At 43.6% G+C, this 21,425-nt stretch overlaps 1 protein-coding gene across 1 annotated transcript in view; it reads right to left on the bottom strand.

The window, feature by feature from the left end:
- Window positions 1-17,732: 17,732 nt before the first annotated feature.
- The window catches only part of tkfc (triokinase/FMN cyclase), a 28,098-nt gene continuing 24,405 nt past the window's right edge, over window positions 17,733-21,425 (bottom strand). The window contains exon 16 of the mRNA XM_014206392.2: window positions 17,733-19,588. Within this exon, the coding sequence (XP_014061867.1) occupies window positions 19,430-19,588 (159 nt within the window). The 3' untranslated portion in view covers window positions 17,733-19,429. The remainder of the gene's footprint in view (window positions 19,589-21,425) is intronic.

The raw sequence follows: 21,425 nt of genomic DNA, 5'->3' as shown, positions 1-21,425 counted from the left end.
AAGGGACACCGTCTTTCAGCTGATGGCGAAAACTCAAGTCTCGTTGCATTAATTATGCCCCGTGCACAAATTCATGTTGTTACTCCTATGAACAGAGGAAGTGAAATATTCCTTGATATGAAAAAAGACCCAAGCGGCTAATAATAACAACAACTCAAGCCCATAGATACACTTCCCTACTCGTTCATTGCTGCTGCAGTGCTTGTTGTAGCGCTGAGTGGAAATAGGAAGAACACACATTTTATGGCTCATAAAAGGGTTGAATAGAAGTGTTGACAACGCTGAGTAAAAACTTATTAAACATGAAGTCACTCATAAAAACATCTCTTTTCTGTCTGCGTTTACAGACTCTCTCTAGTTATGGTTTTAAACGTTTTGAAATCTCACAGTATCCATTTTACCGGAGCCGCCTTTTATGCCTGCTAATTTACTGCACACCCGGTAATCTGAGACATCCGATTGGCCAGTGTTAAACTTACTTGGTTTGCTCTCTGGGTCCGCCGGGAAGGCAGAGTTTGTAGCTCAGAACAGTTCAGAACAGCTCAGAACAGCTCAGAACAGAACAGCTCAGAACAGCTCAGGGCAGCTCAGAACAGCTCAGAACAGCTCAGAACAGCTCAGAACAGAACAGCTCAGAACAGCTCAGAGCAGCTCAGGGCAGCTCAGAACAGCTCAGAACAGCTCAGAACAGCTCAGGGCAGCTCAGGGCAGCTCAGAACAGCTCAGAACAGCTCAGAACAGCTCAGGGCAGCTCAGAACAGAACAGCTCAGGGCAGCTCAGAACAGCTCAGAACAGCTCAGAACAGAACAGCTCAGGGCAGCTCAGAACAGCTCAGAACAGCTCAGGGCAGCTCAGAACAGCTCAGAACAGCTCAGGGCAGCTCAGAACAGCTCAGAACAGCTCATGGCAGCTCAGAACAGCTCAGAACAGCTCATGGCAGCTCAGAACAGCTCAGAATAGCTCAGAATAGCTCAGGGCAGCTCAGGGCAGCTCAGAACAGCTCAGAATAGCTCAGAACAGCTCAGAATAGCTCAGAACAGCTCAGGGCAGCTCAGAACAGCTCAGAACAGCTCAGAACAGAACAGCTCAGAACAGCTCAGAGCAGCTCAGGGCAGCTCAGAACAGCTCAGAACAGCTCAGAACAGCTCAGAACAGCTCAGGGCAGCTCAGAACAGCTCAGGGCAGCTCAGAACAGCTCAGAACAGCTCAGAACAGCTCAGGGCAGCTCAGAACAGCTCAGAACAGCTCAGGGCAGCTCAGAACAGCTCAGAACAGCTCAGAACAGCTCAGGGCAGCTCTGGTCAGCTGAATCGGATGCAACTATCGGCAACAGCCCTAAAAAAATCATTTAAAAAAAAGGAGCACAAGACTTTATCGCCTTGGAGATCGACCAGTAGATCGCAATCCAAAGTTGATGACCGCTGCTCTAGAATGTTGAGTGAACTTTAATCTCTCGTGAAAGTTTAGACGTTAGTGCATTTTAAGCACTGATTCAACCGCAAAAAAAAAAAAAAAAGAGTTTTTTTCCCCATGTAAAATAAAAAGCAGAAGCTGAATATCCCTTTGAGCATTGTGAAGTTATTAATTAGGCTTTGGATACACCCAGTCACTACAAAGATACAGGCGTCCTTCCTAACTCAGTTAACGGACACGAAGGTAACCGCTCAGGGACTTCACCACGAGGCCAATGTTGACTTTAAAACAGTTACAGAATTTAATGGTTGTGATAATGCCATAGTTTTGTTGATATATATTTTTAACACTACAATTAAAATGGCTGCTGTAGTTGTGGCTATTTCCAGCGATGCAAAAACTCATGTCAAGGAAAATGAGAACTGGAGCAAGGTTGTGGGTGGAAATTCCCCAAAGGAGACTGTTTTACCTCTTTTTATCATGGAGAGAGAAATCCTGACAGAGGAGGCCATAGCCAACCTCATTAAGGAGGAGGAGCTCTACAGGAAATTCATCCAAACCACTTGAGGTTAGTACAGAGAGTACATGGACTCTGGCGTGTATATCTTCTCAGTAAAAAAGCAAGGGCAAAGCTTCTGATCAGAGGAATAACATGTTGTGATCATAGAGAATAGTCTATTCAGTTTGAAGCTGCACATGGCTGACCAGAACTCAATTCAAGTTACAATGAAAGACCTTAATCAGCAGATGATAGTGTTGTGACTGAGTTTCTGGCTAAAGCTGGATGTAAGGTGGTGGGGAGAGGGTGATGAGGCGCATGATAAGATGCAAAGGTGAACTTACAAACTGCTCCAATGGAGATGGTTTTGTATTGGTTGAAGAAGCCCCCACCATTCCTATAACACGGTCTGTAAAGACGGGCCCTCAATGGGTCAAAGGATTTTATGACGGACAAGGTTCTGCGTGTTGACAGGACTGGCAGACACAATCCCACACTAGAGGGGGTCAGGAGATGGTAGAGTACAGTCCTACTATACTGGACAACATAAAGGTGCATAGAGGAAATGTTTTCACACTATGTGCAGGACAACAATCCTGTCCCCATGAGTAGGGCAGACGTATCACATATCACAGCTGAAATGACTGAACGTGAGACTGAGATTAAAGAGGATAAACTCCTCGGCTCCCAAGGACAAAGACGGAGTGAATGAAACATTGGAGTTGGTACCTGGTGAGCCAGAGTCTACAACAGTGACCTCTCATTACAAGAAAACCAAGAAGAAGAAGAGGAAAAATGCCAGTAATGAAGCTGTGGAAAAAGTGTCTACTGAGACCAGTGACAAAAAGGTTAATTAGGGACCGCTCGAAGGCAGTGCAACTCTCTGCGGAACACAAAAGAAGGCAGCCAAACAACAATGCTGCCCTTCATTCAAACAATCCGGAATCAACTAAACACCCCAGCGGCCCAGGGTACCCAGCGGCCCAGGGTACCCAGCGGCCCAGGGCACCCAGCGGCCCAGGGCACCCAGCGGCCCAGGGCACCCAGCGGCCCAGGGCACCCAGCGGCCCAGGGCACCCAGCGGCCCAGGGCACCCAGCGGCCCAGGGCACCCAGCGGCCCAGGGCACCCAGCGGCCCAGGGCACCCAGCGGCCCAGGGTACCCAGCGGCCCAGGGCACCCAGCGGCCCAGGGTACCCAGCGGCCCAGGGCACCCAGCGGCCCAGGGTACCCAGCGGCCCAGGGCACCCAGCGGCCCAGGGTACCCAGCGGCCCAGGGCACCCAGCGGCCCAGGGCACCCAGCGGCCCAGGGCACCCAGCGGCCCAGGGCACCCAGCGGCCCAGGGCACCCAGCGGCCCAGGGTACCCAGCGGCCCAGGGCACCCAGCGGCCCAGGGTACCCAGCGGCCCAGGGTACTAAGCTACCCATCAGAGTCTGGAGTTAGGTCACCTGCAGAAAAAAAAGGCTGATATGGAGGATGTAACTCTGGGAAAAGTGGAGACAAGTCCCCCTAATTAGCCATCCAGACCAAAATCATTGATGAATGGTGGAACATGAATGATTGAAATAATCTATATGTGAGTAGTCTTTTTTACCGGGTTCAGAGAAGGACTTATTGTATGTGAGCATAACCTCTGTCACTAACGTGGCTTTTCAAGAGAATTAGCAATCTGCAGATACATTTATTTTACTGCCAACTCTTGATACATGTCCCAAACAAAACCCACCTTTGAGACAGAAACTCAGTTCCTTTAACCCAGTTATTAGAAAACATTGTACCATAAAACGTTTCCAAACCGTTAATCAGGTTAAAATGCTCTGGGACCATCGTTCCAAGCCTAGAGGAATATTGGGAGGTCATCTGAATATTCGTAGCATTATTTCTAATAGTGATCAGGTAGAACATTTATTGAATGACTCTAATCTTCATTTTTTCCCCCTGTTTCTCTGAGACATGGCTGAAGAAATCTTCTTCTACTTCTGCCTTTAACGTCCCTGGATATTCCATATTCAGGAGGGACAGGGGATAGGGCAGAGGGTGTGGATTGCGTATGTACATGAAATATAACTTTAAATGCAATTGTATCATATGGAAACATGCCAATGACCTTGAATGTATGGAGCAGAATGACTTCCTCTCACTTCATATGTCTCTCACTATTATTGGATTATATCGACCAACAACATCTGATACCTTGTTTTATGACCATCTAAAATGCCATGCTTAAAGAATGTGATCATCTTCATGGGCGATTTCAATATAAACTGGGAAAACAACATTTGCGGGATAAAAATCCTCAAACCGATTATTTCAACCTGACTCAAATAATACAAGGACCAACCAGAGTAACACAGTCATCCCCAGACTCAAATTGATCTGGTGTTTACTAACAGACCTGATCGAATAACTAAGTCCACTAACTTACTAACTGGCATATCTGACCCACAATGTTACATTGGTTGTTAGAAAGAACCATATTAATGTGCAACAGTACGATAAAAAAAATCCTGAAAAGTGAGCAGAGTAACTACGATGCAGCTATAAGTGAAATTGCCTGGTCTGATATGTTAATCTTGGGGATAGCCTAGGATAGGGGGCGCCACAGCGCATTTAGAAAAAAATTTGTTCCCATTTTCAACGGCCTACTAATCAAACTCAGAAGCTAGGACATGCATATACTTATTATATATGGATAGAAAACACCCTAAAGTTTCTAAAACTGTTTGAATGGTGTCTGTGAGTATAACAGAACTCATATGGCAGTCAAAACCCCGAGACCGATTGAAACAGGAAGTGTAATTCTGAATTGTGGACTCGACTTCATCACTTTGCCTATTAATCACACCGTGAGCAATGGTTCACTGAGCACTTCCTATTGCTTCCACTAGATGTCCCCAGTCTTTTCACAGTGGTTTGAGCCTTATACAGTCGAAACTCAGTGAATGAGACGCGTTGGAAATTGGTCACAGGGGATGGGCCATCACCATTATGACGTCGGCGGCCCTGTCTACCCCCACCTTTGGAAATGTTTCAAAACACTCTGCAATCGTCCCCGTCGAATCTTATTGGCTCTCTTGGTGTTACAGGCCCTGAAGATTAATGTTTTCCAACGTTTGACATGTTTGAATGAACCTAGATTAGGGGAAAAGTACATTTTCCTAAACTTCTGTCCCGCGAACGTCGGAAGATTTGGAGATAGCCCTAGGACACGCTACCAACAGCAGGCTAATGGAACATGAATTATGGACTTTTTCGACCGAAAATACATCTGTTGTGGACCTGGGATTCCTGGAAGTGCTTTCTGATGAAGACAACTAAAGGTAGGCGATTATTGACAATATTATACAAGATGAGATGTGACATGCGATTGTTCCAAGATGGCGCGGCGCTAGTATTCCAGGCTCATTTTCTGAGTATCGCATCTCCTTTTATCGCAAAGTGTGATTACCCAGTAAAGTTAATTTAAAATCTGGTATGACAGGTGTTCTCAAGAGATATTCATCTATAAATGTTAGATTGACAATATACATTTAAAAAATTGTTTTCGAATAGTAATTAATGGAATTATGCGCTGTTTCCCGGGACGCATTTGAGGGGAAAATAGTTAGTCAACTCAGACGCCGATGTAAAATGCTGTTTTTATATATAAATATGACCTTTATTGAACAAAAGAATGCATGCTGTGTGTAACATGATGTCCTAGGTGTGTCATCTGATGAAGTTTGTAAAAGGTTAGTGCTGCATTTAGCTGTCTTCTGGGTTTATGTGACATTATATGCTAGCTTGAAAAATGGGTGTCTGATTATTTCTGGCTTGGTACTCTGCTGACATTATCTAATGTTTTGCTTTCGCTGTAAAGCCTTTTTGAAATCGGACAACGTGGTTAGATTAAGGAGATGTTTATCTTTCAAAGAGTGTATGTTTGAAAAATTAGAATTTTGACATTTATTTGGTTTCAAATTTGCCGCTCTTGAAATGCACCTGCTGTTGATAGGGTGCACCACGGGTGGCACGCTAGCGTCCCACATAGCCCCAATTAAGCAATGAAGACTCAGAGTCTGGATACAGCCATTGACAAAGTGGATACCTCTCTTTTACTAGGAAAATGTCAACGTAAACCAAGACGGAAAACCTCTCTACCGTGGCTCAACGAGGACCTCTGGAGGCACATGAGAGAACAGGAGCTTTCTTTGGGGAAAAAAAGCACTGAAGTCTGGTCAGAATGATAACAGACATATATGTACAGCACTGAGAAATAACATGGTTAAGAATATATATTTTTAAAAAGAGCAAAATCAGAGTTCTTTCTTAGAGGGATCAATGAAGCGAAAGGAAATGGCAAAGTGATTTGTCAGTCTTCCCTGTGGCTCAGTTGGTAGAGCATGGTGTTTGCAACACCAGCATGGTGTGTGCAATGCCAGGGTTGTGGGTTTGATTCCCAGTACAAAAAAGGAAAAAAGAAAATGTATGCATTCACTACTGGAAGTTGCTATGGATAAGAGTGTCTGCTAAATGACTAAAATGTAAAAATGTATTCCTCTAAGAAATCCATTGATTCTTCCCAACCAGTTCTTGTTAATGGGGAGAATCTGAAAGTTGTATCTAACTTCAGGTCTCTCTATGTCATTTTGGACTCTTGACATTTAAGAAACATGTGAAGGTGGACCTTCCTGCCTCCTGCATGCTGTGATCTTCTCAGATCTGAGATGTTGCCTCACATGCTGATCACAAGCAGGAGCTGCTATTCTGAAACCAATTGAATCACTCTACAAACAACCACTTAAGATTTTTGATAACAAACCAAACATTTACCACCATTGTCATATATTTTACAAACATAATTGATTTAAGTCTGGATAGCTTTAAGCAGTATGTAGATGCAAACCTTGTCTTTAAGATCCTGCATGGTCTTGCCCCTCCACCCCTATGCCGGCATATCATACTCAAGGAAAGCACCTCCAAGGGCAGTAACTAGAGAGGATTATGTTGTCCCTTTTCAACAAAGTAAAATCAGCCAATCGGTCTTCTCTGTTAGAGCTACAATATACTGGAATGCAATGCCATTGGACTAGAGAAGCTGCACTGACTATTGTACTTTTACATTTAAATTGAAAACATGGCTCAAATCGATCCAAACCTGTACACATGAGTTATCCGTGGTTCCTCATATGTAAGACGACAGTTGATGATAGTGTTGTTGTTAGAATGATACATTATTGGATGTTATGTATTGGTATTTTGTATTGTTTTAGTGAGTATGTGTATAGTGGCTGTGTAAAGGCCCTTACCCACCCAAAGGACTAGAAAGGCAAATTAGCTTTTCACTAACCCGGCACATTTACATGAAGGTTGCATTATTGTAATCGTGATGTTGATTAATGTGCATTGTCCCCTATAAATAAATAAAATAAATATGGATAGATCAACAACATTGTAAATCAGTTACTCCACAATACTAATCTAAATGACAGAGTGAAAAGAAGGAATCTTGTACAGAATTGTTTTTCTTCGAAAACATGCATCCTGTTTACAACAAGGCACATAAGTAATACTGCAAAAAAATTGTGGCAAAGAAATGTACTTTTTGTCCTGAATACAAAGTGTTATGTTTGGGGCAAATCCAACACAACACATCACTGAGTACCACTTTCGAAGCATGGTAGGGTGGCTGCATCATGTTATGGGTATGCTTGTCATCAGCAAGGACTAAGGAGATTTTTTAGGATAAAAATAAACAGAATAGAGCTAAGCACAGGAAAAATCTTAGAGGGAAACCTGGTTCAGTCTGTTTTTCAACAGACACTGTGAGATTAATTCAATAACCTAAAACACAAGGCCAATTCTACACTGGAGTTGCTTACCTTACCAAAACAACATTAAATGTTCCTGTGTGGCCCAGTTTGACTTAAATCGGCTTGAAAATCTATGGCAAGACTTGAAAATGGCTTTCTAGAAATTATGAACAACCAACTTGACAGAGCTTGAAGAATTGTAAAAAGAATAACGGGCAAATATTGTAAAATCCAGGTGTGCAAAGCTCTTAAGAGACTTATCCAGGAAGACTCAGAGCTGTAATCACTGACAAATGCAACATGTATTACTTCAGGGGGGTGAATACTTATCTAATCAAGATATATTCGTATTTTATTTCTTTAAATGTTAGAATTTTTCTTCCACTTTGACATTACAGAGTATTTTGTGTAGATCAAAGATGACTATCGACTACATTTTAATTTTAACGTGTAACACAACAAAACGTGGAAAAAGTCAAGGGGTGTGGATACTTTCTGAAGACACTGTATACCTAGGTGGCTAACAACAAGGTTAGCTGACTTTTCTCAAAAAAACAAACCTTATTATGGCTAGCTACGTCTTGTACCCGTGTTAGCCTGACCTGCACACAGCCAAATATCACTCCAGAGACGTCAACATTACTAATAATGATATAGCCAGCATTGTAGACCAATTTCCTATCTCTTGCTGCAGTTTTAGCTAATCTAAAAAAAAGTACTTAGAAATGCAGTGAAAACCAGTGATGGGTAAATAGCGTTTTAAAAAGTTCCTCGTCTCCAGTACTTGTTTTGTTTACATTTTTGAGGCCTTGTGATGTCATCACGTTAGCAGTGTATTATTGAATTAGGAGTTTGACTTCTTGAATTCACTGATTTTAAATTTGAATTGACACCAACCGTGATGTCTAAAGGCTGTATAGCTAACCTTTGCTCCTCCTCTCCTTCCCTCCAGACTGCTGCCAGTTCTCGCTCTCTGTCTCTAAAGAGGAGGTTCCCCCCTGAGCAGCAGCACTGTGAGCAGGAATGGAGCCCCAGTCTGGGGCAGGAGAATCCAGAGCCCACACAGATTAAAGAGGAACAGGAGGAAGTCAGGACCAGTCAGTAGGAAGAGCAGCTTCAAGGGCTTGAGGCTGATGTCATGGAGTTCAAATTACCTCCTTCCTGTGTGAAAAGTGTGTAATACCCTTGTTTGAACCAGGTATTGAGTTTACTTGTTATAATTAATTGGTATTATATTTAAAAGATGATTGAATTGCTCCTAAACTGTAATGTTGTTAATGCATTATGCTTTTTGAAAAAATATTTATTTAATGTATAAGTGAATAGTTTGTTTTACTTTGAAGTTTACGTTTTGACCAATAAGGTTGTTTGTTAAGTTGTGGCCAATGGGAGTTGACCTGGTTAACGGGAGGCCTGGGGAAAAAAGATGTTGATGAAAGGATGGACGTTTTACCTCAGGACGGTTGGTGAAGAAAAATTATAAAAGAAGACGACAGAACTACAACAAAACCCATAGCTACTAAGACATGAAGGGAAATACATGTTTTATTTAATAAAAGAGTTGTTATAATTTTGTTAAAACTAAGTAAAGACTGAAGCTACCGTCTCGTCGTGGAGGTATTTGCCAGCCTTGAGGTTAGCCTAGCATCGTGTGACACCGGGAGATAATTGCTTGGGAAGCTTAACGAGTTCGTGTTGCCATGGGGATATCGGTTACGGCTAAGGAGTACTGTCTGCATGGGTAGCTGTGCTTGCCTTGGACTTTGTGAGGAAACCTGCATGGAACTGCCATACTTCGCTGAGAGAATATCTACCAAGTAGTGAGTAACCACAACGTGAGGTGCTTCAGGATATTTTTGGGTGTCGTCATTTTTTTTTTGAGTTCCAACGCGCGCCAACTTATTTAAGCAAACTTGAAATAATTTGGACTCATTGGGGATTATTTTTTTATTTCTTTTCATGTTGTGTCTGAAAATGTATTTGTGTTTGAAAATGTTTTAATACACATATGGAACGTTATGTATATTGCCTTGGTGGAGTCATTGATTGTTTCAATTTAATTTAATGCATGGGATGGTTTATCCTGATTCAATAACAGAAACCTATAATCATTTAATCTGAAGTTAATACCCTATTGTCATAACCCTAGATAGTTTACAATAGGAATTCTTATTGGAGATGTCCTTCTCACCTAACATCCCATGCTGCTGAGATACTCTACATATGTTAATATTGTGAGAGTCATATTCAAGCCTGGTGAGAGGGTTACAAGTGAATGTGATCAGGAGGACCCACATTGGTCCTTGACTCTTCCCCAAACCCAGACTGGAGAACAGAGAGAGTGACTCTAAACCAGTGGATATCAAACCTTTTGGCACTGTGACCCACTTAAAGTGTCTCGAAAATCCCTGTGACCCTCCAGATAATCAAAACAATGTTTCCAGCCACAACTCAGCCGTAATTAGCTACCTAGTAGGACTTGACTGCACCATTGGATCCCAACCCATCATTGGATCCCAACCCATCGTTGGATCCCAACCCACCATTGGATCCCAACCCACCGTTGGATCCCAACCCACCGTTGGATCCCAACCCACCGTTGGATCCCAACCCACCATTGGATCCCAACCCACCATTGGATCCCAACCCACCATTGGATCCCAACCCACCATTGGATCCCAACCCATCGTTGGATCCACACAGGAGAGAAAACATTTAGCTGTGGAGACTGTGGTAAAAGCTTCAGTATCAAGGGGAACCTAAGGAACCATAAACGGATTCACACAGGAGAGAAACCATATAGCTGTGGTGACTGTGGAAAAATCTTCAGTCTCAAACATCACCTAACCATGCACAAACGGACTCACACAGGAGAGAAATATCATGGCTGCTCAGTCTGTGGTAAAATATTCATCCAGAAGAATAAGCTGCTGACCCATGTGAAACACATCCTCAGAGAAAGAAAACAAGACAAAAAAGGTGTGAAGAAGGAAAATTAGGACGGACGCAGAGTATTTAATTTTATTTAATTTTTTACAATAAATGCATAAATGCATGGGGCGGCAGGTAGTCTAGTGGTTAGAGTGGAGGGGCGGCAGGTAGCCTAGTGGTTAGAGCGGAGGGGCGGCAGGTAGCCTAGTGGTTAGAGCGGAGGTGCGGCAGGTAGCCTAGTGGTTAGAGCGTAGGGGCGGCAGGTAGCCTAGTGGTTAGAGCGTAGGGGCGGCAGGTAGCCTAGTGGTTAGAGCGTGGGGGCGGCAGGTAGCCTAGTGGTTAGAGCGTAGGGGCGGCAGGTAGCCTAGTGGTTAGAGCGTAGGGGCGGCAGGTAGGCTAGTGGTTAGAGTGTAGAGGCGGCAGGTAGCCTAGTGGTTAGAGCGTGGGGGCGGCAGGTAGCCTAGTGGTTAGAGCGTGGGGGCGGCAGGTAGCCTAGTGGTTAGAGCGTGGGGGCGGCAGGTAGCCTAGTGGTCAGAGCGTGGAGGCGGCAGGTAGCCTAGTGGTTAGAGCGGAGGGGCGGCAGGTAGCCTAGTGGTTAGAGCGTGGGGGTGGCAGGTAGCCTAGTGGCTAGAGAGTAGGGGCGGCAGGTAGCCTAGTGGCTAGAGAGTAGGGGCGGCAGGTAGCCTAGTGGTTAGAGCGTAGGGGCAGCAGGTAGCCTAGTGGTTAGAGCGTAGGGGCGGCAGGTAGCCTAGTGGTTAGAGCGTGGAGGCGGCAGGTAGCCTAGTGGTTAGAGAGTAGGGGCGGCAGGTAGCCTAGTGGTTAGAGCGTGGAGGCGGCAGGTAGCCTAGTGGTTAGAGAGTAGGGGCGGCAGGTAGCCTAGTCGTTAGAGCGTAGGGGCGGCAGGTAGCCTAGTGGTTAGAGCGTAGGGGCGGCAGGTAGCCTAGTGGTTAGAGCGTAGGGGCGGCAGGTAGCCTAGTGGTTAGAGCGTGGGGGCGGCAGGTAGCCTAGTGGTTAGAGCGTAGGGGCGGCAGGTAGCCTCGTGGTTAGAGCGTTGGACTAGTAACCGAAAGGTTGCAAGATCTTCATTGTCATTGTAAATAATAATTTGTTCTTAACTGACTTGTTAAATTAAGGTTAAATGAATAAAATAATGTGGGTTGAATGCTGTATGTCACGACGTCTGCCGAAGTCGGTTCCATCTCCTTGTTCGGGCGGCGTTCGGCGGTCGACGTCACCGGTTTTCTAGCCATCGCCGCTCCACCTTTCATTTTCCATTTGTTTTGTCTTGTTTTCCTTCTCACCTGGTTTTCATCTCATCATTACTATGTGTATTTAGCCCTCTGTTCCCTCCATGTCTGTGTGGGGTATTGTATATTGTCAGGTTGGCACGCTTCCGGCTGGTTTGCGCCGGGTTTTGTTTTACACCCGTGCGGCAGCCGTTATTCAGGGCAGGTGAGCCCCACCTGTTTAGCATGTTATTTTGGCATTAATACATACACATACAGTTGAAATCGGAAGTTTACATACACTTAGGTTGGAGTCATTAAAACTCATTTTTTCAACCACTCCACACATTCTTAGTTTTGGCAAGTCGGTTAGAACATCTACTTTGTGCATGACACAAGTCATTTTTCCAACAATTGTTTACAGACGGATTATTTCACTTATAATTCACAGTATCACAATTCCAGTTGACTGTGCCTTTAAACAGCTTGGGAATTCCCGAAAATTATGTAATGGCTTTAGAATCTACTGATAGGCTTATTGACATCATTTGAGACAATTGGAGGTGTACCTGTGGATGTATTTCAAGGTCTACCTTCAAACTCAGTGCCTCTTTGCTTGACATCATGGTAAAATCAAAAGAAATCAGCCAAGACCTCAGAAAACAATTGTTGACCTTCACAAGTCTGGTTCATCCTTGGGAGCAATTTCCAAACGCCTGAAGGTGCCACATTCATCTGTACAAACAATAATACGCAAGTATAAACACCATGGGACCACGCAGCTGTCATACCGCTCAGGAAGGAGACGCGTTCTGTCTCCTAGAGATGAACGTACTTTGGTGCAAAAAGTGCAAATCAATCCTAGAATAACAGCAAAGGACCTTGTGAAGATGCTGGAGGAAACAGGAACAAAAGTATCTATATCCACAGTAAAACGAGTCCTATATCGACATAACCTGAAAGGCCGCTCAGCAAGGAAGAGGCCACTGCTCCAAAACCACCATAAAAAAGCCAAACTACGGTTTGCAACTGTGCATGGGGACAAAGATCGTATTTTTGAAGAAATGTCCTCTGGTCTGATGAAACAAAAATAGAATTGTTTGGCCATAATGACCATCGTTATGTTTGGAGGAAAAAGGGGGAGGGTTGCAAGCCGAAGAACACCATCCCAACCGTGAAGCACGGGGGTGGCAGCAACATGTTGTGGGGTGCTTTGTTACAGGAAGGACTGGTGCACTTCCCCAAAATAGATGGCATCATGTGGCAGGAAAATGATGTGGATATATTGAAGCAACATCTCAAGACATCAGTCAGGAAGTTAAAGCTTGGTCGCAGATGGGTCTTGCAAATGGACAGTGACCCCAAACATACTTCCAAAGTTGTGGCAAAATGGCTTAAGGACAACAAAGTCAAGGTATTGGATTGGCCATCACAAAACCCTGACCTCAATCCTATAGAAAATTTGTTGGCAGAACTGAAAAAGGGTGTGCGAGCAAGGAGGCCTACAAATCTGACTCAGCTACACCAGCTCTGTCAGGAGGAATGGGCCAAAATTCATCCAACATATTGTGGGAAGGTTGTGGAAGGATACCCAAAACTTTTTTACCCAAGTTAAACAATTTAAAGGCAATGCTACCAAATACTAATTGAGTGTATGTAAACTTCTGACCCATTGGGAATGTGATGAAAGAAATAAAAGCTGAAATAAATAATTCTCTCTACTATTATTCTGACATTTCACATTCTTAAAATAAAGTGTTGATCCTAACTGACTTAAGACAGGGACTTTTCACAACGATTAAATGTCAGGAATTGTGAAAAACTGAGTTTAAATGTATTTGGCTAAGGTGTATTTAAACTTCCGACTTCAACTGTATCAGTTTGTAAAGAAAGTAAAAAATAAATCAGAGTTAATAAAGCCGCATACAAACATGCTCTAATTTTTTGTTTTCTTGATTAAAGCAGCTCCACAATGCAGGTATTTTAGTCTAGCTCAATGCTTTCTGTGGTGGTGGAGCAGCCAGCCGAAAATACAGAACGTAAGGGTTAGTAATGTATTTTAGTTTAGCTCAGTGCTTTCTGTGGTGGAGAGGCAGCCAGTAGAAAATACAGAACGTAAGGGTTAGTAATGTATTTTAGTCTAGCTCAGTGCTTTCTGTGGTGGAGAGGCAGCCAGTGGAAAATACAGAACGTAAGGGTTAGTAATGTATTTTAGTCTAGCTCAGTGCTTTCTGTGGTGGAGAGGCAGCCAGTGGAAAATACAGAACGTAAGGGTTAGTAATGTATTTTAGTCTAGCTCAGTGCTTTCTGTGGTGGAGAGGCAGCCAGTGGAAAATACAGAACATAAGGGTTAGTAATGTATTTTAGTCTAGCTCAGTGCTTTCTGTGGTGGAGAGGCAGCCAGTGGAAAATACAGAACGTAAGGGTTAGTAATGTATTTTAGTCTAGCTCAGTGCTTTCTGTGGTGGAGAGGCAGCCAGTGGAAAATACAGAACGTAAGGGTTAGTAATGTATTTTAGTCTAGCTCAGTGCTTTCTGTGGTGGAGAGGCAGCCAGTGGAACATACGGAAGGGTTAATAATGTTCTCTAGTTGCGCCGTGATTGAAATTCAAGCCCCATAGACTTACATTAGAACATCCAAGAAGGTCCGGATTAGGGGAAGGCTTGGCCGGCACGGGATGTCCTTGTCTCATCTCTAGCGACTCCTTGTGGTGGGCTGGGCTGGGCGCCTGCAAGCTGACTTCGGTTGTCAGTTCGACAGTGTTTCCTCCCGACACATCGGTGCGGCTGGCTTAAACGAGCAGTGTGTCAAGCAGCAGTGCAGCTTGGCTCTCAACCTTCGCCGAGTCTGTCGGGGAGTTGCAGCGATGAGACAAGTTCGTAACTACCAATTGGATATCACGAAAAAGGGGGTAACGTTGAAAAAAGGGACAGAAATGTTTGAATACATTGGCCCTGTTGTCAATCCACAATGACGTGTTCAAAACAACTGGAAACTCGGAACTGGGAAATCTCAGACTTCAGCGAGTTCAAGACAACTAAGACAGATTGGGAACTCTGATAAAACCAGCTCTGACTGGGAAAATACGGGAAATAATTTCGGAACGGTCATCCAACTTGGAATTCCAAGTTGGCATTTTGGGCCTCTTTCTAGAGCCCACAAAAAGGACCACCGTGCCACCGTCCTGTTGAAGTGAGCACAGCACAACAAAGTGAGTCCTAAAATGTCTTGTATGCTGCCGCATAAATGATGTAATATGCCAGGGAGATATGTATACTGTAGCTAAGAAAGTAATACTAAGTGTATGTTATGTAGTAAGCTGTTAACAGTCCATGTGCCTCACTCTAATAACTTGGTCCCTTTCCCCCTCATAACTTAGCCCACTGTTCTGACTTGATGGTGCACATGTAGCCTATAGCCTGTTATAGAGAAATGTAATCATTGAATATTGTAAGAGATTTCATTGTCTGCTTATATGACCCCTTTATTTATCCTATGGTTTTGACTTGGTGTACAGGGAGAATACTGTAAGAATGGCCCATGTTCTGAATTGCTGAACAAATAGTTATATTGACTACGTCCGTCCTAGCTCGCTCTTAATGTATTAATCTAAATTACGGATTGCCTCTTATCCGCTTGTCGTCCCCTTATGCCATAGTTTGTACATCTCAATTGTCAGTAGAAACCACATTTGTTTAAGCAAGTCAGCCATATCAGCTATGTTTTTAAATGAAGCTGAATGAAGTGTTTGGCTGCCAGACAGGGTTCCGCTGATAGCCAGGTGTAGCAGTGGTAAGGTGTTGGGACTGCTGTTGGGACTCTGCTGTTGGGACAGCTTTATGTAGGCCCTAACAGTTTGTGGGCATCGTTTGTCACTGTTATAGTGCAATGAATGTATTGTTTAGTGTTGTGTAGTGGCTTTTTGTTTCCCCCACCAACAGTTAAATGCTAATATAGCCATTGAGTAGCAGACATCTATCTCTGGGCTCCCCAATGAGTCACCCTAAATAGGCTAGCTAGAGAGAGAGAGGGAAGGAGAGAGAGAGAGGGAGAGAGGGGGAAGGAGAGAGAGAGAGAGAGAGGGGGAAGGAGAGAGATAGGGGGAAGGAGAGAGAGGGGGAAGGAGAGGGGGAAGGAGAGAGAGAGGGAGAAGGAGAAAAAGAGGGGGAAGGAGAGAGAGAGAGGGGGAAGGAGAGAGGGGGGAGGAGAGAAGGAGAGAGGGGGAGGAGAGAGAGAGGGAAGGAGAGAGAGAGGCGGAAGTACAGAGAGGGAGAGAGGGGGAAGGAGAGAGAGAGGGGGAAGGAAAGAGAGAGGGGGGAAGGAAAGAGGGGGAAGGAGAGAGAGGGGGAAGGAAAGAGAGGGGGGAAGGAAAGAGGGGGAAGGAGAGAGAGGGGGAAGGAAAGAGAGAGGGGGAAGGAAAGAGGGGGAAGGAGAGAGAGGGAAGGAAAGAGAGGGAAGGAAAGAGAGAGGGGGGTGAGAGGGGGAAGGGGAGAGATAGCGAGAGGGGGAAGGGGATGGGGAAGGTGAGAGAAGAGGGAGAGAGATTTTTACGCTACCTCATACCGCTCTCTCTTCTTTCCATTTTATCCTCCTCTCCTGTGTGTCTCCCATGAGATGTTTTGCCAATATGATCACCCAATTTATTGACTATTGATTTGCCATTGATGAACAGTTAGCAGGAAGAAAACGTCAGAATAAAACAATTTAAATGTTTTTCCGATAACTTATTTCCTCTGGGAACAGAACACACGCCATGCATCTGAGCTGGCACCCTATTCCCTATGTAGTGCACTACTTTAGACCAGAGCCCTATTCCCTATGTAGTGCACTACTTTAGACCAGGTTCCATAATGCTCTGTTGTAGAGGGAACGTGGCTGGAGGGAGACATAATAAAAGGGGGAAGGGGTACAGAGAGAAAGAGCAGTGTAGAGAGAAAAAAAAGAGAGAAGAGTGCGAATGAGACTATTGCCACTACCGGTGTCCACTCTACAATACTTCCTTCCAAAGTTAATCTCTAGAGTTTTATTTTACCTTTATTTAACTAGGCAAGTCAGTTAAGAACAAATTCTTATTTACAATGATGGCCTAGGAACAGTGGGTTCAGGGGCAGAACGACAGATCTAGTTTGAGTTTGAGAGCCACTGCGGAGAAAGACAGTTAGGATATGGTGTGGGTCAGAGACAGTTAGGATATGGTGTGGGTCGGGGACAGTTAGGATATGGTGTGGGTCAGAGTTAGGAGACAGTTAGGATATGGTGTGGGTTAGAGACAGTTAGGATATGGTGTGGGTCAGGGACAGTTAGGATATGGTGTGGGTCAGAGACAGTTAGGATATGGTGTGGGTCAGGGACAGTTAGGATATGGTGTGGGTCAGACAGTTAGGATATGGTGTGGGTCAGAGACAGTTAGGATATGGTGTGGGTCAGAGACAGTTAGGATATGGTGTGGGTCAGGGACAGTTAGGATATGGTGTGGGTCAGGGACAGTTAGGATATGGTGTGGGTCAGAGACAGTTAGGATATGGTGTGGGTCAGAGACTGTTAGGATATGGTGTGGGTCAGGGACAGTTAGGATATGGTGTGGGTCAGAGACAGTTAGGATATGGTGTGGGTCAGAGACAGTTAGGATATGGTGTGGGTCAGAGACAGTTAGGATATGGTGTGGGTCAGACAGTTAGGATATGGTGTGGGTCAGGGACAGTTAGGATATGGTGTGGGTCAGAGACAGTTAGGATATGGTGTGGGTCAGAGACAGTTAGGATATGGTGTGGGTCAGGGACAGTTAGGATATGGTGTGGGTCAGCGACAGTTAGGATATGGTGTGGGTGTGTTGTGTGTTATTTTGCAGGAGTGGATAGATACACTGGTCTGTGTGGACTCAGTTACTTTATTTGTGACTGTACGAAAGGCCTTGAAGAAACAATAATGAATCATATCAGAGCTGTAGTGGAGAAGAGGATGATCTCCAGCTCCCAGAAGTTCGGTTGTCACTAGTTACCACAGCCACAAAATCAAAATGGGTTAGAGCGTAAAAATTCATGAAAACAAAAATGTGCTTTTTTTTGTTGTCCTAATTTAAGGTTAGCTGTGTGGTTCAGGTTATGCGTTCTCATTCATTGTGTTAGCCAAGGCCAGTTATCATTCATTGTGTTAGTCAAGGCCAGATCTATCATTCATTTTGTTAGCCAAGGCCAGTTATCATTCATTTTGTTAGCCAAGGCCAGATCTATCATTCATTGTGTTAGTCAAGGCCAGATCTATCATTCATTGTGTTAGTCAAGGCCAGTTATCATTCATTGTGTTATTCAAGGCCAGATCTATCATTCATTGTGTTAGTCAAGGCCAGATCTATCATTCATTGTGTTAGTCAAGGCCAGATCTATCATTCATTGTGTTAGTCAAGGCCAGATCTATCATTCATTGTGTTAGTCAAGGCCAGATCTATCATTCATTGTGTTAGTCAAGGCCAGATCTATCATTCATTGTGTTAGTCAAGGCCAGTTATCATTCATTGTGTTATTCAAGGCCAGATCTATCATTCATTGTGTTAGCCAAGGCCAGATCTATCATTCATTGTGTTAGTCAAGGCCAGATCTATCATTCATTGTGTTAGCCAAGGCCAGATCTATCATTCATTGTGTTAGTCAAGGCCAGATCTATCATTCATTGTGTTAGTCAAGGCCAGTTATCATTCATTGTGTTAGTCAAGGCCAGATCTATCATTCATTTTGTTAGTCAAGGCCAGTTATCATTCATTGTGTTAGCCAAGGCCAGATCTATCATTCATTGTGTTATTCAAGGCCAGATCTATCATTCATTGTGTTAGCCAAGGCCAGATCTATCATTCATTTTGTTAGCCAAGGCCAGTTATCATTCATTGTGTTAGTCAAGGCCAGATCTATCATGTCACCAAAATAATCTCACCTTGCACATTCACCACCCTGTGAAATTGATCAATTATTACATCTGTAGTCTAATAAACTGCATGGTTTCCTGAGTCGTAGTGGGAGGACCACACAGCAGATCATCGCGTGACTCCAACTTTACTTCCATATGATGGTTATTACATCAATATTTGCACATAAAAAAAAAAGCGCTTCCACCGCCATTTCTCCCATTAATTAATTTTACCGACACAAAAAAATCACACCATAGTCAAACGAACAAATCGTCTGTCTGCTTTTATAAAATTGTTCCGGGCATTTCATGTTTTCCATGAGTTCGGTAATTTCATCCGCATGAAATGGATTGGGGACTCAGTGTGAGATTCTTCTCATCGTGATTGGACCCTTTCAGTTCATGGCTCATTTACAATCTACTTTAGACTCACTTACAGAGTCGCTTGCCCTTCCATTCCTCATTGCCATGATTCACTGGTTAAGACTCCAGTTATCAGATTACATGATGAAATCATCCCTTGTCAGATTCATGATTCTATGTCATGGATAATATGCTATATAATATAATATCTTCCTTTTCACAATATCTAATATCACATTTTCAAACAGATCACCATGTCTAACAGCTGTAACGATGACGACAACGTGTGTCTGTCCGTCTGACGTCACTTCTGTCCTCCCAGGGCTTCGAACACCGCTCTCAAGATGGCAGCTATCGCCACGGCACCAGGGTCAGGAAGGGTCACGCGTACTGTGGCGATGTAGCTGGCTCTCCCCGCCCTGGCTGTGAGGTCACGGGTAGACTCCGCCCCCAGTTCAGCTTTCTAAGGAGAGACAGAACGAGGGAGAGAAAAGGAGGAGAGTGGAGACAGGACGTTAAACACAAACACCCATCCTTTTTTTCAGTGATTGCTGATCTGAAAGAACTAAGAAAAAAATAAATAAAGGTTTACATCAGGGGGTAGACAACCCTGGTTCAGGAGGGCCGCTGCCACTTCATATTTATCAATATTGAGTCGAAAACTATTGTAAAATACTACTTATGAACGGAACTTAAAAATGTTCGTAGACATAGAAAAATTTGGATTTATCAAAACAATCCTACGAGCATCATACGCACACCGATAGGGGACAAATACCAAAGTTGATGCGGTAGGAGATAAATACCAATTGTTCTCAGTCTCAGTGCTCGACCTTGGCTACTTGCATTTCGAAACATCCCCTAATAAACGACATGGTCAAAATCCTCCTTTTAAATCCCGTGGGGAATATATACACATCGCCGTACCATGAAATAGCTTTTTTTGGTTGTGCCGTTGTAGGCTAAGAAAAACAAACTAACTGTTCAGATATTGAATAGAGGTGCAGGTGTCAGATATTGAACACAAGCAAAAGGTTTTATTTGGCTCAATCAGTTGCCGCTTGACTTAGTAAATATAAAAACATACAGGGCATTCAGAAAGTATTCTTCAAAAACCCCTGACTTTTTCCACATTTTGTTATGTTACAGCCAGAATTAAAAATGGATTACATTGAGATTGTGTCACTGGCCTTCACACACACACACACAAAGTGAAATTATGTTTTTCAAAAGGTTTAGCTAAAATGTCTTGAGTCAATAAGTATTCAACCCCTTTGTTATAGCAAGTCTAAATGAGTTCAGGTGTAAAAATGTGCTTAACAAGTCACATAATAAGTTGTATGGACTCACTCTGTGGGCAATAATAGTGTTTAACATGATTTTTGAATGACTACCTCATCTCTGTACCTCACACATACAATTATCTGTTAGGTCCCCCAGCCAAGCAGTGAATTTCAAACACAGATTCATCCACAAAGACCAGGGAGGTTTTCCAATCCTCACAAAGAAGGGCACTTATTGGTAGATGAGTAAAATATTTAAAGCAGACATTGAATATCCCTTTGAGCATGGTGAAGTTATTAATTACACTTTGGATGGTATATCAATACACCCAGTCACTACAAAGATACAGGCGTCCTTCCTAACTCAGTTGCCGGAGAGGAAGGAAACCGCTCAGGGGTTTCACCATGAGGCAAATGGTGACTTTAAAACAGTTATAGAGTTTAATGGCTGGAGAAAACTGAGGATGGATCAACATTGTAGTTACTCCATAATACTAACCTAAATGACAGAGTGAAAAGATGGAAGCCTGTACAGATAATAAATATTCCAAGACATGCATCCGGTTTGCATCATGGCACTAAAGTAACACTGCAAAAAATGTGGCAAAGTAATTTACTTTTTTTCCTGAATACAAAGTGTTATGTTTGGGGGAAATCCAATACAACACATTACTGAGTCTCACTCTCCATATGTTCATGTATAGTGGTGGCTGCATCATGTTATGGGTATGCTTGTAATCATTAAGGACTGGGGAGTATTCCAGGATAAAAAAATAAATGGAATGTAACTAAGCAGAGGCAGAATCCCAGAGGAAAACAATTAAAATGACAATTAAATCCATTTTAATCCCACTTTGTAATAACAAAATATGGAAAAAGTCAAGGGGTGAGAATACTTTTCTGAAGGCACTGTAGCTACAAAGAGAGGACCATTAGGACAATTCAAGTTGCTTTAGGCGGGCTGTGTTGTGACCGGGGAAACGCTGTGAGGGAGGAGCCCCGTCTCAATTGGAACAG

This window comes from Salmo salar, chromosome ssa07 (assembly GCF_905237065.1).
Source record: "Salmo salar chromosome ssa07, Ssal_v3.1, whole genome shotgun sequence".
NCBI lineage: Eukaryota > Metazoa > Chordata > Actinopteri > Salmoniformes > Salmonidae > Salmo > Salmo salar.
The sequence above is the reverse complement of the archived record's forward strand: the minus strand, read 5'-3'. Positions and strand labels throughout refer to the sequence as shown.